We start from the raw sequence: 19,135 nt of genomic DNA on the forward strand, positions 1-19,135 counted from the left end.
CCTCTCACTGCTGTGGCCTCTCCCGTTGCGGAGCACAGGCTCCAGACGCGCAGGCTCAGCGGCCATGGCTCACGGGCCCAGCCGCTCCGCGGCATGTGGGATCCTCCCGGACCGGGGCATGAACCCGTGTCCCCTGCTTTGGCAGGCGGACTCTCAACCACTGCGCCACCAGGGAAGCCCTAGGCCCAATTTTGATTATCTGGTTTATCCCCATTAGGTCCATGAATACATATTGCTGAAGAACAATCACATGTGTTTTACTTGGTTGGTATTTTATACCAGTGCTCTAAATTCATGTTTGTCATGCCATGGCCAAGACCATAGACTCTAAAAGCAAACTTCTGAGTTTGCATCCAGGCTGTTCCACTGGCTTGGTGCGAGGCCTTGGGCTAGTTACTTTCACTACTGTGCTTCAGTTTCTCACCTGTAAAACAGGGATAATAGCAATACCCACCTTGTGAGGTCTGTTTAAGCGTGAAATGAGCTAATCCATGTAAGGTATTTGGAAAACTGCTTGGTCAATCATAGTAAGTGCCATTACATAAGATATACTTTGTTCTGAATAGAAAATGTATGTTCTGTAAATACACACCTGTACAGTTTGGTTAATCTATGTGTATATTCTAAAATGTTTAATCCTATCAAAATGATACTCATTTAAATGTTATCTTTAGTTTTTTATTGGAGATAACATGTACCTTGGTATATGTTTTTCTCACTTATAATGTTCCTGTCTATGTGTTGCTCTTTAAAACACAGCACATTTATATTTGGTTCAGATGTGTTATCTTTGCGCCTGAAAACACACTGTTTAAAAACATATTTGGGAGTTTCCTGGTAGTCTAGTGGGTAGTATTTGGCGCTTTCACTGCTGTGGCCTGGCTTCAGTCCCTGGTTGGGGAACCGAGATCCCGCAAGCTGTATGGCGCAGCCAGAATAAAAACAACAAATTTTTTAAAGGTAGCTTTTCTGAAAAATAGACAGTTTTTAAAGAAATTAATCCATTTTTAGCTTTATAACATCCACCTGTAATGTAAACTCCAACAGCCAGATGGTAATAGGGTTTTTTTTAATATAAATTTGTTTATTTTACTTATTTTTATTTTTGGCTATGTTGTGTCTTCGTTGCTGTGCACAGGCTTTCTCTAGTTGCGGCGCGCGGGGGCTACTCTTCGTTGTGGTACGCGGGCTTCTCATTGCGGTGGCTTCTCTTGTTGCGGAGCATGGGCTGTAGGTGCGCGGGCTCAGCAGTGGTGGCACGTGGGCTCAGTAGTTATGGTTCGCAGGCTTTAGAGCGCAGGCTCAGTAGTTGTGGCGCAAGGGCTTAGCTGCTCTGCGGCATGTGGTATCTTCCTGGACCAGGGCTCGAACCTGTGTCCCCCTGCATTGGCAGGATTCTTAACCACTGCGCCACCAGGGAAGCCCCAAGGTGGTAATAGTTTTAATTACATTCGACTAAAGGGATTTAGTGTTCAAATATGTGTAAACACTTTCTCTTTCATCTGCCAAAGTTTTAACTTAAATATGAAAGTTAGGATAAATTATGTCCAGTGGGGTTTCTAATAAAAATTTCTCTGGAAATTGAGGCACCCCTTTTGGTTTGCATTTCTATAGCTACAATCAACCTAAATTCAGCCAACGATAGCTGGTTTGGCAGCCTGAAGGACACGATTCAGCATCAGCAAGGAGAAGCAGTTTGGGTCTCCGAAGGAAAGGTATGTGGCACAGATACTCTGCTATGAGGTGAGAGTCCGTGTTCTGAGTTTTTTCTCCAGAGGGTAGTGAATGTAGTAAAACCATGCCCATTTCAAGTGATCCCAACATGTGCATCAGTAGTTTGAAAATTTATAAATTCTCTGAAAAAGTAATAAAATGAAGGGACTTTTACAAGAAAAGCAGAATGGGATATATGCAGCCCTACATTCACTTCCCTTTTGCTTTTAACGTAGTAACTAGTGTTTTGTTCCAAGCACACTAATCAGAGCTTACAAGATCTTGTGTTGAGCTCCACAGCTTATTATGAAGGACTTAGGAAACCCAGAGTGGAGAGGTGAGGTTGAGCTATGTGGAGAACATGGTTAAAAATTAATAGAAAGAAGAAAAGCTAATGCAGTTTGAATGATTGGCTTAGAAAGAAGTCTGGCAGAGAATGTGTCCTAGGGATTTGAGTAGGTGATGAGAGAGCATTGGGTACTTGGCTCGCGTCTCATCTGTGGAGGCAGTTTACACGCAGCCCTATTTCAGGAAGGAAGCAAAGAAACTCTAGAATTCCCTGTGGTTCTAGGAGCCTTTGGTGCTGGTATTCTGTGGTCCAGCTGAATTCAGGTAGTTTGTGAGACGTTAGAGGTACGATTTTTGTTGCAGAAGTGCCTCCATTACCGATTAGATGGTTGAGCCTAGACTTGCCCTTTGGGGACTGCGTGTTTAGTCAGAGTATCTAGTAGCATCTACTGAGTGCTTATACCCACTATGGCTTTGTGCTAGCCTCTGTGGTGAGGACACGTTGAACAGGACATAGTTTCTGCCCTCAGGGATTTGAGAATCTCATGGATGAGCGGCGAGGTGTGCAGCTCAAGGCAGCGTGCACTATTGGTAGGAGAGAAATACAACAGAGACAGCTGGGGGAGAGCCAAATTCTGGAAGAAAAGTGCAACAGTCTGAGGAAGCCTGGCTCAGTAGTGGTACATAGGACCAGATGGTGGCAAGGAGAGAGAGGGCGGAGGGTTTCTAATCCGAGTCTCTGCACAGAAATTAACATAGTAATTTAAAGCCATGTGATTCCAGGAAGATAAAGGTGACTTCCCTTTCTAGAGCAAGTCAAGGTTTCAGTCACTTGGCTGTGCCCTTGGGAATTTTCTTGAGTCCTCACTCCCAGGAGCCATGTCAGATCCCACTGACCCTCCAAAACAAATTCCTCTAGATGGAAGGGATGGATGATGACCCTGAAGACCGCATGTCCTACTTAACCGCCATGGGCGCGGACTATCTGAGTTGCGACAGCCGCCTCATCAGTGACTTTGAAGACACCGACGGCGAAGGAGGTGCCTACACTGACAATGAGCTGGATGAGCCAGCTGAGGAGCCGCTGGTGTCTTCCATCACCCGCTCCTCGGAGCCGGTGCAGCACGAGGAGGTGAGGCGAGGAGGCCATGGGCTGCCCGGCCCTGGGCAGGAAAAGGAGGTTCTGGCGTTTCACTTGAATTCCTCCGGCCAGCTGTTTATTCAGGGTGCTGTGGCAGGTATTCCTAAGGGTTGGAGCGGATGATGTCTAGGGAGCCTCTCATTCCAAGCCAGTGCCTGTATGACTGTCGATGTGGTCCATGGGGGAGTGGGACAGGAACTAAGCGCTGGGAGAGGTTGAGTGGTCAGCATTCATCACACAGATGCTGTCGGGCATGACGTCATGATATCGGGCCAGCTGTCCAAATTACAAGTGGGACGTTATTTTTAAATACAGTATTGTTATATTTACTTGTAACCTTTGATTAGGTCTCTCTCTGTACTCTTAGGTATCCGTGCTTTTTCTTCTCCACCCTACCTTTAACCTTTCTAATCTTGCAAAAACTCCTGTTTCCCCATCAGTTTCCTTCTCTCTTGTATTTCAATTTTTTAATTGAGTTCGCTGATTAATTATATGTCTGATCTCACGTACTATGCATCCACTGACCAGCGAATAGACAGCTTCTGTGATCCTAGGAATCACATTGCCAGCACTAAGGATCAGAGCGATTATTAGTTACACCTCAGAGAACATTGGGATAATTACCTTTGTAGACAAGACGCTCCATATATTTGGATAATTATTACTGTGGACTTCTCTTTAGCAGTTTAGTTCATTTCAATGAACGGTTTTATTCTTTACGAAGTATAAGTACAAAAAAATACAAGTTGAAAAAAGGAGGACCAGCTCCCCATGACAGATTAGTATATACTGCTGGACAAGTTGTAAAGAATAAATTAACTCATGAATGTCTGCAGATACAGCTGAGCTAATGCTTTAAAATGTTAACAGCTGTTAGTGACAAAAGAGATTTTAGACTTTAGGAAGACCTTTTGTTTTTGTACTTTAAAGGGAGAGATGCAGCTAGTTTTGGAAAAATGTATCTTAAGCACTTGCTAATGGGAGAATATGCCTGGTATCTGCCTTTTCAGTAAAGAAGCACTGGGTCGGTAGCTCAACTTACGCAAGTTATGAACCTTAACGTCTGAATTCCCACAAGTTCGAAGAACTCCAGCAAAGCAGACCAGTGCTCTCTTTCTGCTGGGATGTTCTTGTTATGAATGAACCTTTATGTCTTGTAGAGCATAAGGAAACCTAGCCCAGAGCCAGGAGCTCAGATGAGGAGGGCTGCTAGCAGAGATCAACTTAGGGACAATAGCCCGCCCCCGGCATTCAAGCCAGAGCCGCCCCAGGTACGTGGCTGGGAAGCCCAGGATGGGAAAGAGAAGGAAGCACATGACCCTGGAGCTCCTCGTGTAGCCAGGGAGGAGCATCCACAATAATATGGTATTGGATTATGTTTTTGACTCACCAGGTTCTCTATTAGAGCCATCTTTTGGCCTTTTGGGTGAAACCAAAAATTAGGAAAAGGTGGAAAAGTAGAATGGAAAGGCCGTTTTAGAAGAACGTATAATTTTAGGACTATTAGTGTTTGTTTCCTTTTGTTTTGGTTTATTTGTTTATTTATGTAGAAAGAATAAAAGTTTGATAAATACTGCATGCCCAGAATCACCTGTCTTAGAATCTGTTTTTCTTCTTCTGACCAATTAAACTTTTCTGCCCACGATCTGATTTAGATGCACCTGAAAAATCCTTCCTGGTGACTTGCTAAAGAAAACAATCACCACCATTGTTGACAATGCGTCTCATTATGAGGACCATTTAATTTATTTTTTAAATAAACCATTGTCCAGAACAGAATCAATGCCAGGACACATGGGCGTATGTCATGCGATGGTTTACCCCTCTCTGAATCAAAGCTATGACTATAGGCTTTTCCTTATAACCCAATAAAATTTCTCTCTCTAACTCAATACTTTAGATAAGAAGAAAGTAATAATTGATTGAGCTTTCAGAAGTAGTTGGTGACCTCCTAAAATAGATCAGTGAAAATTGACAAGCAGGCCTAGGATGGAAGTATGAAGAAAATGTGGCCATCAGCGTGATATGCTCCCTCCCTACTCCCCGCACCCTCCGTGTGGTGTGAACTCGGGAGCCACTATTCCATCCTGAAGCCTGACTTGTTATGAGGTCTTCTCCAAAATTCTGATCTCCTCTAGTACAAAGTGAGGTCTGATCCACCTCTAGCACTTGCGGGCCTCCTAGCACATCCCCAGCACCCTCTTGCTTTCCTGAGCACTGAATTCTCTTCTGTAGGGAGTGAGGTAGGGCTCCGGATGCCAGATCGGTGGCCGTGTGCCTTGCCGTATTTGATTCCTTGTCGGAATGGAATTTGTTGACCACCTTTGGAAACTGATCAGGAAATGGAGTGTATTAAATCACTAATAGAGATTTGAAAATAAACCGAAAGCTCACGGTTAAAACTATGTCATTGCTCTCTGCAGGCCAAAACCCAAAACAAAGAAGAATCCTTTGACTTCTCTAGATCCTATGAATACAAGTCAAACCCCTCAGCTGTTGCCGGTAATGAAATTCCCGGGACATCTACCAAAGGATGTCCACCTCCTATTGCAGCAAAACCCACCTTTGGACGGCCTGTACTGAAGCCGTCCACTCCCGTCCCTCCCCCAGAGAGTGAGGAGGTGGGAGAAGACAGTGAGGAGCGGGACAGCGCTCCCAAGTCTGTCCTGGGCAAAGTAAAAATATTTGAGAAGATGGATCACAAGGCGAGATTACAGAGAATGCAAGAGCTCCAAGAAGCGCAGAATGCAAGGGTAATTCTTTTTCAACCACTAGGGTCATCTTAGCATGTCATCAGTAAGAATTTTAAAGAAGTTCCATTGCAGTATAATGATTTGCAGTCCTTTTGCCCCTGCCACAAACATGAAAGGATGTTCACACGTGTGATACAAAGGCACATCCTGTATGTGTGTCATTTCCAGGTGGCCAGCTATCAGCGCATCCCTTTTTCTTCCAGTCAAGAAAACCTAACATTGTAGGCGAATAGGAGTCTGCCCTTCATACTTCAGAACTTTTTATCAGGTTCTAGAATGGGGAAGTGTGACAAGAGAATCAATGGCCTCTTTGAAATTGTTTTTTGTTAAAACAGTTGATAACTGAGTTTTAATTTGCTCCCAGATTTGCCATAGAAACTCTGCACGCCTTGGGTGCTAAAATTGAAAGGCCCGTAGATTGTCCTTTTTGATACTGTTTGAATTTTTGTGCCATGTGCACAAAAGCCTTTCAGAAGCCAGAGAAGAATTTAAGCATATTCTGCCCAGTGGTTATGGGAGTTTTTTTCATTTAAGTTTGTCACAACAATGGTAGTGCTCCTGAGCCTTTTTCTGGTGTTCTTTTTTGTTTTTTTTGGTGGCGGGGGCAGGAGAAGGAAGGATTTATTACTCACTGTAAGTAAGGAGAACACTGGGGATCTTTTCCCAAAGTAGCGTCTCCCGAACTGCAAAACTAGGGAGGTTTTAAACTAAGGGTACGTGCGTATTCATCAGGGGGCTTGAGCAGAGAGTTCAGCATAGAATTGGGGCAGAGCTTGACACAGTCCAAGCTTTAGCTGATTGAAGTCAGGAGGGTCAACGTCATCGTTCCATCCTCCACCTGGCTGGGGGCCTTAGTTCCTGCTGTCAAGACTTACTGAAGCTCATTTTTTTTTTTTAACATCTTTATTGGAGTATAATGGCTTTACAGTGGTGTGTTAGTTTTCTGCTGTATGACAAAGTGAATCAGCTATACATATACATACATCCCCATAGCTCCTCCCTCTTGCATCTCCCTCCCACCCTCCCTATCCCACCCCTCGAGGTGGTCACAAAGCACCGAGCAAAGCTCAGGTTCTTTATGTCTCATCTCAGAAAGAATTCAGTGAGAGATAAAGTGATAGATAAGAAGTGGATTTATTTAGAGGTACACATTCCATAGACAGGACACTGTTCATCTCAACAGGCAAGAGTGGCCCTGGGAGAAGCACACTCCACAGAGTGTGGGCCGTCTCAGAAGGCAAGAGACCTCTTTTTTCTTTTCTTTCTTTTTTTTTCTGGTGGTAAAGTATACATAAAACTTACCATTTTAACTATTTGTAAGTGTTCGGGGCCATTCAGTATATTCACATTGCTGTGAACTGCCTCCACCATTCGTCTCCAGAACTTTGTCATCCTCCCCAGCTGAAGCTCTGTATATGTCAATATTAATGACCCCCATCACCTCCTTCCCCAGTCCCTTAACCACCATTCTACTGTCTGTCTCCGTGAATTTGACAGCTTAGGAGCCTCATATAAGTGGAATCATACAGTATTTGTCTTTACGTGACTGGCTTATTTCCCATAGCATAGTGTCCTGAACGTTCATCCATATTGTAGCATGCGGCAGAATTTCATTAGTTTTAAACGTTTTTCCTATTTGCCATATACCACTAGGCATCACGTACAACCCTAGAAACTAGAGATTTGCTTCCATTTTTCCTCTTCTCCTTGAAATGGGATTGGAGAATGGAAGCAGCAGGGAATGAGCAAGCTGACTGTCTAGTCATTCATCCCTTTTCCCTCTTTTTTTTTTTCTTAATCACCACAGATTGAAATTGCCCAGAAGCATCCTGATATCTATGCAGTTCCAATCAAAACACACAAGCCGGAGCCTGGCCCACCCCAGTACACAAGGTAAGAGCTGCTCGGAAGGTATAGGTCTAAAAAAAGGGGCTTGTCTAGGACTTGGATGCCTAAGAAAGAATTTTTTTCACGTACATTTCAAAGTAACAAGAAGGTTTTTTTTTTTGTCCTGGTCAACTGTTTGCCTATTCAGTCAATTTAATTGTAAAGGTTGTAGAGTCAAAATTTTATGGTAGTGTTGATTGTGTGCTTAAAACTGACACCGTGTAATCATTGACATTCCAGGTGAGTCCCATTAGACCCACTGGAGCACAGATGTGTTAAATTATGTTCGGATATTAGCACATGAGCAAAATTCCTGGGGCTCAGATGCCAGTTGTTTCATCGCTAATATTTTCTAGCTCTTAGCCAAGCTCCTTAATTCCTTTGCGTCACCTATAACAAAGTCAGGCCACTTGTTCTGAGCCGTGGTCTGAAGGGAAGGTGACATCAATCGACCGGTGTTGGTAAGATGCTTTGTGTTTAAAGTGCTACATAAGCCCTAGTAGTTATCACAGTGTCTTCCTGTTGAGGTTTTACGCTGGATCATTTCCTGCTTCTGAGAATAGGAAACAAAAGAAAAAAATCACATTTTCTTGCAGCCATTCTGACTGGAAGCTGGAGTCTAGTTTTAACGCAACAGAAAACTAGAGGCAGGTTTCTTCTTTGCCAGCTGAACTGTGGTACAGCCTACCAGGTGGCCCCTGGCAACAGAGGGGATTTGGTATAATTGACTGAACTGGCAAAGAACTTGCTCTGCTTGTGAGCTTTTAGCCAGTGAGCTTAAGAAGGCACCCACATCCGGCTGGAGAGTTCTTAGGTCAGGGAGCACGTGGCCGGCTTCCCCACTCGCTACTCAAGTGGGCATTGGCCTTGTTATTGCCGTCCTCACTCCTACCACTCTGGGAACCTGGAGCCGGGCCAGGAGAGCCCTGGCTTGTCAGCAGAGGTGTGACTCAGGTGAGCCAGCCATCCTGGGCAGTTGACCACTGCATGCATCACGGGCGGGGAGACCCGAGATTTTGGCTTCATGTAACCCTCTCACTTTGTTAGTTCCAGGCCCCCCGAGCCGCAGAAAGGTCCTGCGAGACTTTATCAGGATCCCAGAGGAAGTTATGGCAGTGACGCCGAGGAGGAAGAATACCGACAGCAGCTGTCGGAACACTCAAAACGCGGTTATTATGGCCAGCCTTCCCGATACCGGGACACGGAATTATAGATGCCCGAGGATTGACTCTTGTGTGCCCCGCTGCCGCCCCCTCAGAGCAGCATTCCCACCAGCCGTGGGAGGATGGTTCTTTGCAGTTTTGATGCACTGTGGAGATGTAGGGGCACTTCCTGGGGAGCCCAGGGGACTGAGTCTGGGGAGCTTATGGCTTTTGGCTCAGAATTAAGAGAAACACTACCATCTGAAACTGTTACCTGCTTCAGTGGACCAAAATCTGTATTAATTCTGTTTGCGTATTTTTAACATATATATTAAGAAATGATAACTATTTTTCCTCATTAATAGCTGCCTTCCAGGACCGTTTCAATGAGAGACAGAATGTGAAAAAAATAAATAAAAATACGATGCGACTCAAACTGAATTCAAAGGAGTAGTTTATTACAACTATGTAAGTGCCTTTGATGAGAAGTGTCTTAAATTGTTTTCTTTAGAAGCTTTATGCAAAGCCATAATGGACTAAAACATTTTGATTAAATTTTTATACCAGTTTAAGAGCTATGGTTTTCTCTGCACCGTGTCATCTTTTCAAGACATTTGTCTCTGTAATATTTTCCATGAATTCTGACTGTATGTATAATAGCTATACTTGGTAGTTTGGCCACCAGTGCTAAATAGCTTGAACACCAAGAAGTTGGTATAGAAGTATTTTGTCTGTTTAAAACCATGTGTTCCACGAAAGCAGATACTTGAGAACAACACATTCCCAAAATTGTGTGTATTGACTGCAGTCCGTTTTATAATTTAATAAAAAGGAGGACATTGTAATCAAGGTGCTTTGTGGTGGATTTCTACACTACTGCCTACTTTGGAGGGCAGCTTTTATTTCGATTACTGATCATAAAAGTGAGGACATGCTCATCGCTGAACATTGGAAAATAGAGACATATGAAAAAGAAAAGAAAAATTACCTATAGCCCCATCCCCCAGATAATTTTGGTGCATTTCCTCCAATTATATATTTGTGGATGTCCATGTGTGTAATAGCTGGGCATACACCGTGCAGTTCCCTTTCCTGCTTTTTCTGTTTGAACGCTTCAGGTAGGTAAAACTCACGCAACATCATTGCTAATAACTGCAGAATAATAATATGTGCCGTGACCACTGCTGCATAAGTAGATAGTTCTGCTAGTGTTGGCCATTTCGATTTTTTGCTTCTTTTTACAGGAGATGCACCTTTTTATATATAATGCATTTTTGTATATCAGTGACCAGCATTCCAGTCCTCTCCTTTAGGTAGGTACTCAGAAATGGAATTACTGAGTAAACGCAGAGGAACATTTTTAAGACTCTTGACTTTTACTGCCAAATTGCTTCCTAGAAAAGTTGCATCAGTTTATACTCCTGCATTCACTCTTTTTTTTTTTTTTTTTTTTTTTTTGACTGCAGTGGAGGCACCCAGTCTTAACCACTGGACCACCAGGGAAGTCCCTGGCAAATATTTTTATTTCTTTTAAAGAAATGTTTTTTATTTTATCTTTTTACTTTATTTTTTTAACATCTTTATTGGAGTAATTGCTTTACAATGGTGTGTTAGTTTCTGCATTCACTCTTAAAGGCTAAAATATGTTTAGAATATTAAAAAATCAGACATGGAATTTAGGTTTGTGTGAATCAAAAGTACCCTGAATTTAGGAAAGGAGAAGGGTCTTGGTTCCATTAAGGGCTTTTTGTAATAAGAATTCACACAAAGATGATAAGCGTGTGTTTAGCAGAGTTGGTAATTCAGCTTATTCATAACTGAGTTACATTATAAATTTATCCTTGGTTGTATTGTCGGTTTGGTGCTGTAATTTATATACCATTCAGTGCAGTACCTTGAATTGAGCAGGCTTCAAGGCACTGACTCAGATCTGCATATTTCATAAATAAAAGCCAACTTTTGTCGGGGGGGGGGAACAGGTTAAATATATGATGGTTTAGTTTGCTTGTGTTCTTTAAATACAGGAATGAGCCCTTTTGCAAACTCAAGGAAGGGAGGAGTGGAGGCTTTTGATCCGGAGCTGGGCTGTCGGGCTGTCGTCTGGCTCCAGCACTTTTTTGTGATGCGTTAGGTGGTGCAGGCAGGAAGGAAGGACCTCTGTTCCCTAGAATGTCCCAGTGATGCCCAGTGGACCACCAGTGTCTGCCCCACACCTTTTTAGTTCATTTTCAGCTTTGTCCTAGGGAGGATTTATGGCTGCCTACAATATATGTGGAGTATAAGGAAGAAAAGATGGTGCTAGGCAAATGAGGAAAGGGAAGAATGTCAGAATAGGAGGGACAGGCATGAGGGAGCACAGTGTTCGCTCTACATGGAGGAAGTGGGGGAGTTGTCCCAGAATTCTCTCGCCTCCCCCATTCTTTTCATTCTGTGGGGTCTCATTTTGCCTCATGCAATCATGACCACTTACTTGCAAGGAGGATTTTGGAGGTCCATTTCTTACTGTGTTTTTCTTTGTAGGGCAGTAGCGTGATTCTGAGGGCCATTCAGTAAATGTCCTGGAGAAAGCACCTAAAACTGCGGTATAGAAGCATCACTCCGACTTCTGAGCTAATCCAGAGAGCAATTCTAGAGCATTCAGGGCCATTCCCGCTCAGTTAGCAGCACGGCACGCACGAAGCCCCCAGGAAAATGCGTTATCCATCTTTCTGCAAAATCCATTGTACTCAGAGTGGGTGGTGGGTGTTTAAAACACAGGGTAGATCGCGCAGCAGAGTGCAAACCTCACATGAATTTGTAGGATAAAACGGGAGACTTATGTAAAGTTTTGTACCCTCAGTAGGTCTCTTTGGGGCACCTTCTACCCTCCAACCTGAGACTTCCGGAGTCTTCATGGTAGTCCTGCTTCATGAGCAGCGTGTTCAGCCAATACTGGTTAGAGAAGTGCAGCGTAACCTTCTGTCCATCCCTGAGTTTACTGCTTCTGTCAACCGTGCTTTTGTCTGGTGTAGGAAACAGCAGTAGTTGCGGGGTGGAGGCTGGGCGAGATGGTACTTTGGGTAGCAGACCCCAAGATCAGGTTTTGAGTTCAAGTAGTTGGTTTGGGAAATACAAGGAAACTCTACAATGGGAGACCAGAATTTAATCCCCCCAAGAAATGCTGGTCAGTGGTATGAAACATGTGCCTCAGAGTTTTCCCACCCAAGTTGGGGGCAGGGGCTGGGCTGTTTGTTTACCAGCTGGCTTCAGACTTTGACTGAGGGCTGCTTAGTGCAAGTATGCTTGCTTTTTTTTTTTTTTTAACATCTTTATTAGAGTATAATTGCTTTACAGTGGTGTGTTTCTGCTTTATAATGAAGTGAACCAGTTATACATACACATATATCCCCATATCTCTTCCCTGTTGCATCTCCCTCCCTCCCACCCTCCCTATCCCACCCCTCTAGGTGGTCACAAAGCACCGAGCTGATCTCCCTATGCTATGCCTATGCTATGCGGCTGCTTCTCACTAGCTAGCTATTTTACGTTTGGTAGTGTATATATGTCCATGTCACTCTCTCACTTCATCCCACTCTCTCACTTCATCCCAGCTTACCCTTCCCCCTCCCCATGTCCTCAAGTCCATTCTCTAGTAGGTCTGTGTCTTTATTCCCGTATTGCCTCTAGGTTCTTCATAACCTTTTTCTTTTTTTTTTTTAGATTCCATATATATGTGTTAGCACATGGTATTTGTTTTTCTCTTTCTGACTTACTTCACTCTGTGTGACAGACTCTAGGTCCATCCACCTCGCTACAAATAACTCAATTTCGTTTCTTTTTATGGCTGAGTAATATTCCATTGTATCTATGTGCCACATCTTTATCCATTCATCTGTCAGTGGACACATAGGTTGCTTCCATGCCCTGGCTATTGTAAATATTGATGAGGGAGAGGGTGTCCTGACCCTGCTCCCACTCCTTACCCCTCCCTGCCCCTTCAGGCAAAGAAATGCGGAGAAATGCAGAGGCAGGCGGTTGACTGGCTGGAGCATGCAGCGGTACAAATCCTGAGGAGCCCTGACTGCTTGTAAGGTGATGATGATTCGGCTGTGAATCTACTGAGCCCTCCAAGGCGAGGGATTTTTTCTGTCTAGTGTCTTAGAATGGGCTTAGAGAACATGAGTAGCACAAGGGAACTATCCACTAGGGAGAGTGGAGGGGGAAAGCCTACGTACCTGTATTAGTCAGGGTTCTCCAAAGAAACACAACCAGCAGGATGTGTGTGTTCAAATGGAGATTTATCTTAAGGAATTGGCTTATACCACTAGGGAGGCTTGGTAAATCCTAGATCGGCAGACTAGAGGCCCAGGGAAGACTTGTAGTCTGAGTGCAAAGGCGATGGCCTACTGGGGCTTCCCTGGTGGTGCAGTGGTTGAGAGTCCGCCTGCCGATGCAGGGGACACGGGTTCATGCCCCGGTCTGGGAAGATCCCACATGCCGCGGAGCGACCAGGCCCGTGAGCCATGGCCGCTGAGCCTGCGCGTCCGGAGCCTGTGCTCCGCAACGGGAGAGGCCACAACAGTGAGAGGCCCACGTACCGAAAAAAAAAAAAAAAAAAAAATAGGAAAGGCGATGGCCTACTGGCAGAATTCCTTCTTGCTCGGGGAAGATCAGTTGTTCTATATTCAGGCCTTTAACTGACTGGATGAGGCCTGCCCACATTAAGAAGGACAGTCTGCTTTACTCAAAATCCACTGATATGAATATTAATCTCATCCCCCAAACACACTCACAGAAACATCCGGAATAACCTTTGACCAAATAATCTGGCCACCATAGCTCAGCCAAGTAGACACAAAATTAATCATCTCGGTATCCTTACAGGCTACCCCTGCAGCTGTACTTCTTGTCCAGTGTTAAAGCATGAGTGAATGAATGAACAAATGAACGAATGACTGAATGGACCAAAAGAAGGAAAATTACATATATTTACACATCTTTATAGATTTTATATGATATTTATATAATCACAAATGCATATATTATATATGTACTTGTATTTTGTTTTAAATAAAGGAGAGCTAATTTAATTTTAATGAGTAGAAAAGCCCTAAAAATTAAGAGAAAATGGAATTCCCTGGCAGTCCAGTAGTTAGGACTCAGCACTTTCACTGCCATGGCCTGGGTGCAATTTCCTGGCTGGGGAACTACGATCCTGCAAGTTGTGTGGCACGGCCAAAAAAAAAAATTATGAGAAACAAAATGAATTAAAAGGATTCAAATAATAGAGTCTGCTTGCCAATGCAGGGGACACGGGTTCTAGCCCTGGTCTGGGAAGATCCCACATGCCACAGAGCAACTAAGCCCGTGCACCACAGCTACTGAGCCTGCGTTCCAGAGCCCATGAGCCACAACTACTGAGCCTGCGAGTCACAGCTACTGAGCCCACATGCCACAACTATGGAGCCCACACACCTAGAGCCTGTGCTCAACAAGAGAAGCCACTGCAATGAGAAGCCCGCGCACCACAACAAAGAGTAGCCCCCGCTCACCGCAACTAGAGAAAGCCCGTGTGCAGCAACGAAGACCCAACTCAGCCAAAAATAAGTAAATAAATAAATTTATTTTAAAAATTAAATAAATAATAAGTAGTGAAATGAGATTTAAAATAAAAGGCTCAATGGCAATTAAAATATATGTGAGTAAATAGGGAGATAAATACAACCCATTGCCATCCTACCTTGTATTTTACTTTTTTACTTTTAAAATTTTTTTATTTTTTATTTTTTGGCCATGTCACGTGACATGTGGGATCTTAGCTCCCCAACCAGGGGTGGAACCTGCGCCCCCTGCAGTGGAAGTGTGGAGTCTTAACCACTGGACTACCAGGGAAGGCTCCCTGCCTTTTATTTAAATCATGCCTATATGAACATAGGTATAAAATTGGCACAGTCTACATTCCCCAAACTAGTGGTTGCAATGGCAATATAGTATTTTGGTATTTATTTTGTGCAGTAAAAAGTGAGATGTGTTTCATTGCCTCTGCATTGTCCTCAGATGCTATTCCACCTCAGAGAAGGCCAGAGGGCCTCTGTCCTTCTGAGCTTAAGTCTCTCCAGGAAGGAAGGTTGGGGAAAAGATATTAACTGATATAAATCATCCTGGGAGAGATGCGTTGAGTTAATGAGAGTAGATCTGTCTCTGAGGACAAGAGAAGAGAGGAGTAGAAAAAATGAGGGGGGGCTGGAGCTGGACTAGAAACTTCCCAAACCCCCTTTCTCCTCCTTCCCAAATCCCCCACTGAATGCTCTCTTTGCTTTCCACAACCTGCTCCTCCCCACTCCGCCCCCCCCATTCTAAAATAAGTCCATTACAGACTACTGTAAGTATAGATGGAGCAAAGGATCTGTGAGAAACAAATGGTGAATACACATAAACCTCATTAGAAGCCCAGGAAGAGGGAATTATAGCAAGATACTTTGGAAAGATTTGAAAGAGCGGAGGGATGGATTCTGAATCTTTCCAAATGAATGCACCTTTGAGCCAAAATGTAAATGGCTCAAACTTCAGGCATTTTAAAATATCAAAATGATGTTTTATACCAATAAATAAACTGGTATTTTATTACTCAAAAATAGTATGATGGCCAGGATATAAAGTCAATAATTCAGTCCCTTCCCCAAATCAAATGTTAGTTCCCCCCAGAGCTGGTTCCCTCATTATCCCTATCCCGTTGAGGCCGACCATAGAGGTTATGAACTCAGATTCTGGAATCAAAATGGTTTTATGTTTAAACCCCGGTTTTGTCAGGTATTAGAACCTTTTTTTTTTTTTTTTTTGGCAGTACGTGGGCCTCTCACTGTTTTGGCCCCTCCCGTTGCGGAGCACAGGCTTGGGACACGCAGGCTCAGCGGCCATGGCTCAGGGGCCCAGCCGCTCCGCGGCATGTGAGATCCTCCCAGACCGGGGCACGAACCCGTGTCCCCTGCATCGGCAGGCAGACTCTCAACCACTGCGCCACCAGGGAAGCCCTCAACTATCTTAAGCATCAGTTTTTGCATTTATAAAATAGGGATAGAAAATTATAACACTGTGTTGTGGGTTTTATGTGGCACTTTAATCAAATGATCTGTATAAAATGCAATAATAGCTGGCACAAAATAAATGCTCAATAAAAGTAGCTAGTGGTATAATTCTCAGTGGTTTTCCCCTATCAATTTAGAAATCTGAGTGGTGTCTGATTTTCTTACTCTTCATCCAAATGATGACCTACTTTATTCTATGTAAGAACTATTTTAAATTTGTCTCTCTGTCCCTTTTCCCACAGCCACTACCCTAGTTCAGCTGGTTGTAAATTCTCTAATCCTCCACTGGCCAACAGGCATGATCATCTTTCTAACATAGATCTGAGAATGTCTCCCTGCTGCTTAAAAAAACAGTGATGACTTCTCCTTGCCTAGAACAAAGTTTACTTCTTTCATTTTTTTATTGAGATATAGTTGGCATACAACATTGCACGAGTTTATGGTGTATAACTTGTTGATTCGATACACTTACATATTGCAATATAATTACCACCTGGGTGTTAGCTAACACCTCTATCATATTATATAATTATCATTTCTTTTTTGAGGTGAGAACAGTTAAGATCTAGTCTCTTAGCAACAAAGTTTAATCGTTAATCATGGCATTCAGGTTTTCCTACTGTTTGTCCCTGTCGAGTCTGTTCTTCACCCTTCTCTGTATCTATGTTCTTTGCCTTGTGACTTTACAGTTCCTTCCTCTAAAGACTCAGAATGTATTTCCCCACCCCTTGGCTTTGGATTGACCATATGACTTGCTGTCCTGCGCCTCTGCCATCCTGTGCCAGGGAACTCCTCAGACTACCTGCTGTGGCCCAGGCAGGGTGGGAGGGATATGGAGTAGAAACATGCTAACTGAGCCCAGCTTAGATCAGCAGATATATGAGAAATATTACACAAGCTTTTGGTTTAGCCACTGAGTTTGGGGTAGTTTGCTTTGTAACAATAGACCCGCAAATCCTTTTTCAGGTAACTTTCTCCTGCAAAGTCATGTATGTTCCAACTTCACAGGAGGACTTGTCCTCACTGCATTTCTTGAATTCTCTGCTGTTTCTTCTGCTGGGAATACCTTTCCCTTTTCTTCACTGTTTTTCAAAATCCTAGGCATTTTTCCAGGATTTTTCCAATCAGCTAATATATTCCATTCTCTGGCAGGCCTTCTCTGATGCCCCCAATCCAATTTAACACTGACTCCTTCAATAAGTTTCCATAGCCCTTCATCTATATTCTCTGATATTCTAGTTATCAATGTACAGAACTGCTCACCACTCACTTCTAAACTCCCTTAAAAGGAGTGTGTGTGTGTGTGTGTGTGTTTGTATGTATGTGTGTGTGTGTGTTATTCATCTATGTATACTTTTCAGTGTCTTGCATACATTACAGAAATGTTTGTTGGAAAATGGAATGAATGAATGAAGGGAGAAATAAATGCAGTGTCTGTGTTTTGTCACAAAAGCATGTCAGTGACATAAGATTTTCTAACATTGTGGCCCAGTTTAAACTTCAACACTGATAGCTCTGATATAAACTGGAGAACTTTAGTAAAACAAGTTGAGGAAAACTATTAACAACTTAGTTTGGCTAGCAAAAGACAGGCTAAAATCGAAGTATAGTTTTCAGAAGGATAAAATTATGATTCTCATGCAAATATAAAATGAATCCTGGGCTTCCCTGGTGGTGCAGTGGTTGAGAGTCCGCCTGCCGATGCAGGGGACACGGGTTTGTGCCCCGGTCCGGGAAGATCCCGCATGCCGTGGAGAGGCTGGGCCCGTGAGCCATGGCCGCTGAGCCTGCGCGTCCGGAGCCTGTGCTCCGCAACGGGAGAGGCCACAACAGTGAGAGGCCCGCATACCGCAATAAAATAAAATAAAATAAAAAATAAAAAAATAAAATGAATCCTTGTCAAAGATTTTTTTCAGTCCATTACTTAATGAGGGAACCAATAAGATATTAAGACCGATTTAAAGAACATCTGAGGAACTAGTTATAGATAAGCAATTAATTAAGCAATATTAGAATAAGAATTCAGAGTTAAATAAAAACTGGTTAATATCCTACAGGATAGTAAATGATAGGATAGGATAGTAAATGATAACCTTTGTCTTTGTCTTTTCCACCAGGCAGAAATTATTTGCATCTCTACGAGACAAAAATCTACACATTAGCATGTAATTTGACTCTGGGAACTTTGATCAATAGTTTTAGCCATCATCAGTCACTATGTGAATTATTATGCTTCATAGTCACACAAAAATATTTTGTAGATCCTTAGAAAGATTAGTTCTCTAAATTTGGATTATAGCAGGAATTTCGGTAAGCTAAGTCAATGAAAAATACTTATTGAGTGTCTCTGTGTGCAGATAAGCACAGGCACTATGTACTGAATATGAACTATTCTCTGCCTTTCAGAGGTTTACATTGCAAATTACTTGATTTGCCTGAGAAATGTCTAAACTGATAATCTGATCTGTTCTTTGCAACAGCCCTGCATAGTAAGAATGGCAGGTGTGGCTATGCCAGTTTTATAAGTAATCTATAACTAAGTTGTGTAACTTGTTCAGAATCCTTCAGCTGATAAAAAACATGTATAGTTTGGGTTCAAAACAAAGTTTTCTGCTTGTGAATCCAGTCTTCCAGTCTTTCTTTCTAGAGTCCCCTTCTATAGGATCTCTCAAAATTGTTGTATTATTTCCTATTTACAATTAAAATTAAAAAAGCACTTTGAAGCCGATTCTGCAAATTGCCAGAACCTATGGAACTAATCTAGTTCATAAACATGTTTTGTTTGGCCTGAACAGGGTGAAGAAATTTTTTTTTTTTTAAGTTAAAAATCAGCAGATTCTACATACAAGTCCAGATTGGAGGCTTTCCTTTTAAAAATGGTAGATGTGGCAGTTCTGGGCGCACATCTTTGCATGGCAACCATAGGCTGGGGCTGGTTGTTTGCTGCCCCATATAGAACCCACCCAGGCTCATTTACTAATATGACCTTCATGACAGGTGAGGGCATTGAGTCTGCAACCCTCCCTTACCTCTTCCCTGCATCCCTTCCCCACCATGGATGTGGAGTGTGCAGCATCCACGCAACTGCAAGGGATGCCAGCGTCCTGAATGTGCAGAAGGAACTCTGCTGCTCCCTGGCATGGTTTG

General features: G+C 43.1%; 1 protein-coding gene across 3 annotated transcripts in view; it reads left to right on the top strand.

Annotated features, from left to right (window-relative positions):
• The window catches only part of TJP2 (tight junction protein 2), a 137,170-nt gene extending 127,397 nt beyond the window's left edge, over nucleotides 1–9,773 (top strand). Inside the window, exons 18-23 of one of the 3 annotated variants that reach the window (XM_007466772.1) lie at nucleotides 1,615–1,715; nucleotides 2,921–3,133; nucleotides 4,303–4,413; nucleotides 5,566–5,895; nucleotides 7,703–7,788; nucleotides 8,830–8,995. In XM_007466772.1, coding sequence (XP_007466834.1) covers nucleotides 1,615–1,715; nucleotides 2,921–3,133; nucleotides 4,303–4,413; nucleotides 5,566–5,895; nucleotides 7,703–7,788; nucleotides 8,830–8,995 — 1,007 coding nt within the window. Of the gene's footprint in view, nucleotides 1–1,614; nucleotides 1,716–2,920; nucleotides 3,134–4,302; nucleotides 4,414–5,565; nucleotides 5,896–7,702; nucleotides 7,789–8,829 lie in introns of all 3 variants that reach the window. The other 2 variants (XM_007466773.1, XM_007466774.1) reach the window with 2 other exon arrangements.
• Nucleotides 9,774–19,135: the final 9,362 nt, after the last annotated feature.

The sequence above is a fragment of the Lipotes vexillifer genome, unplaced genomic scaffold (genome assembly GCF_000442215.2).
Source record: "Lipotes vexillifer unplaced genomic scaffold, Lipotes_vexillifer_v1.1 scaffold948, whole genome shotgun sequence".
NCBI classification, from domain to species: domain Eukaryota; kingdom Metazoa; phylum Chordata; class Mammalia; order Artiodactyla; family Lipotidae; genus Lipotes; species Lipotes vexillifer.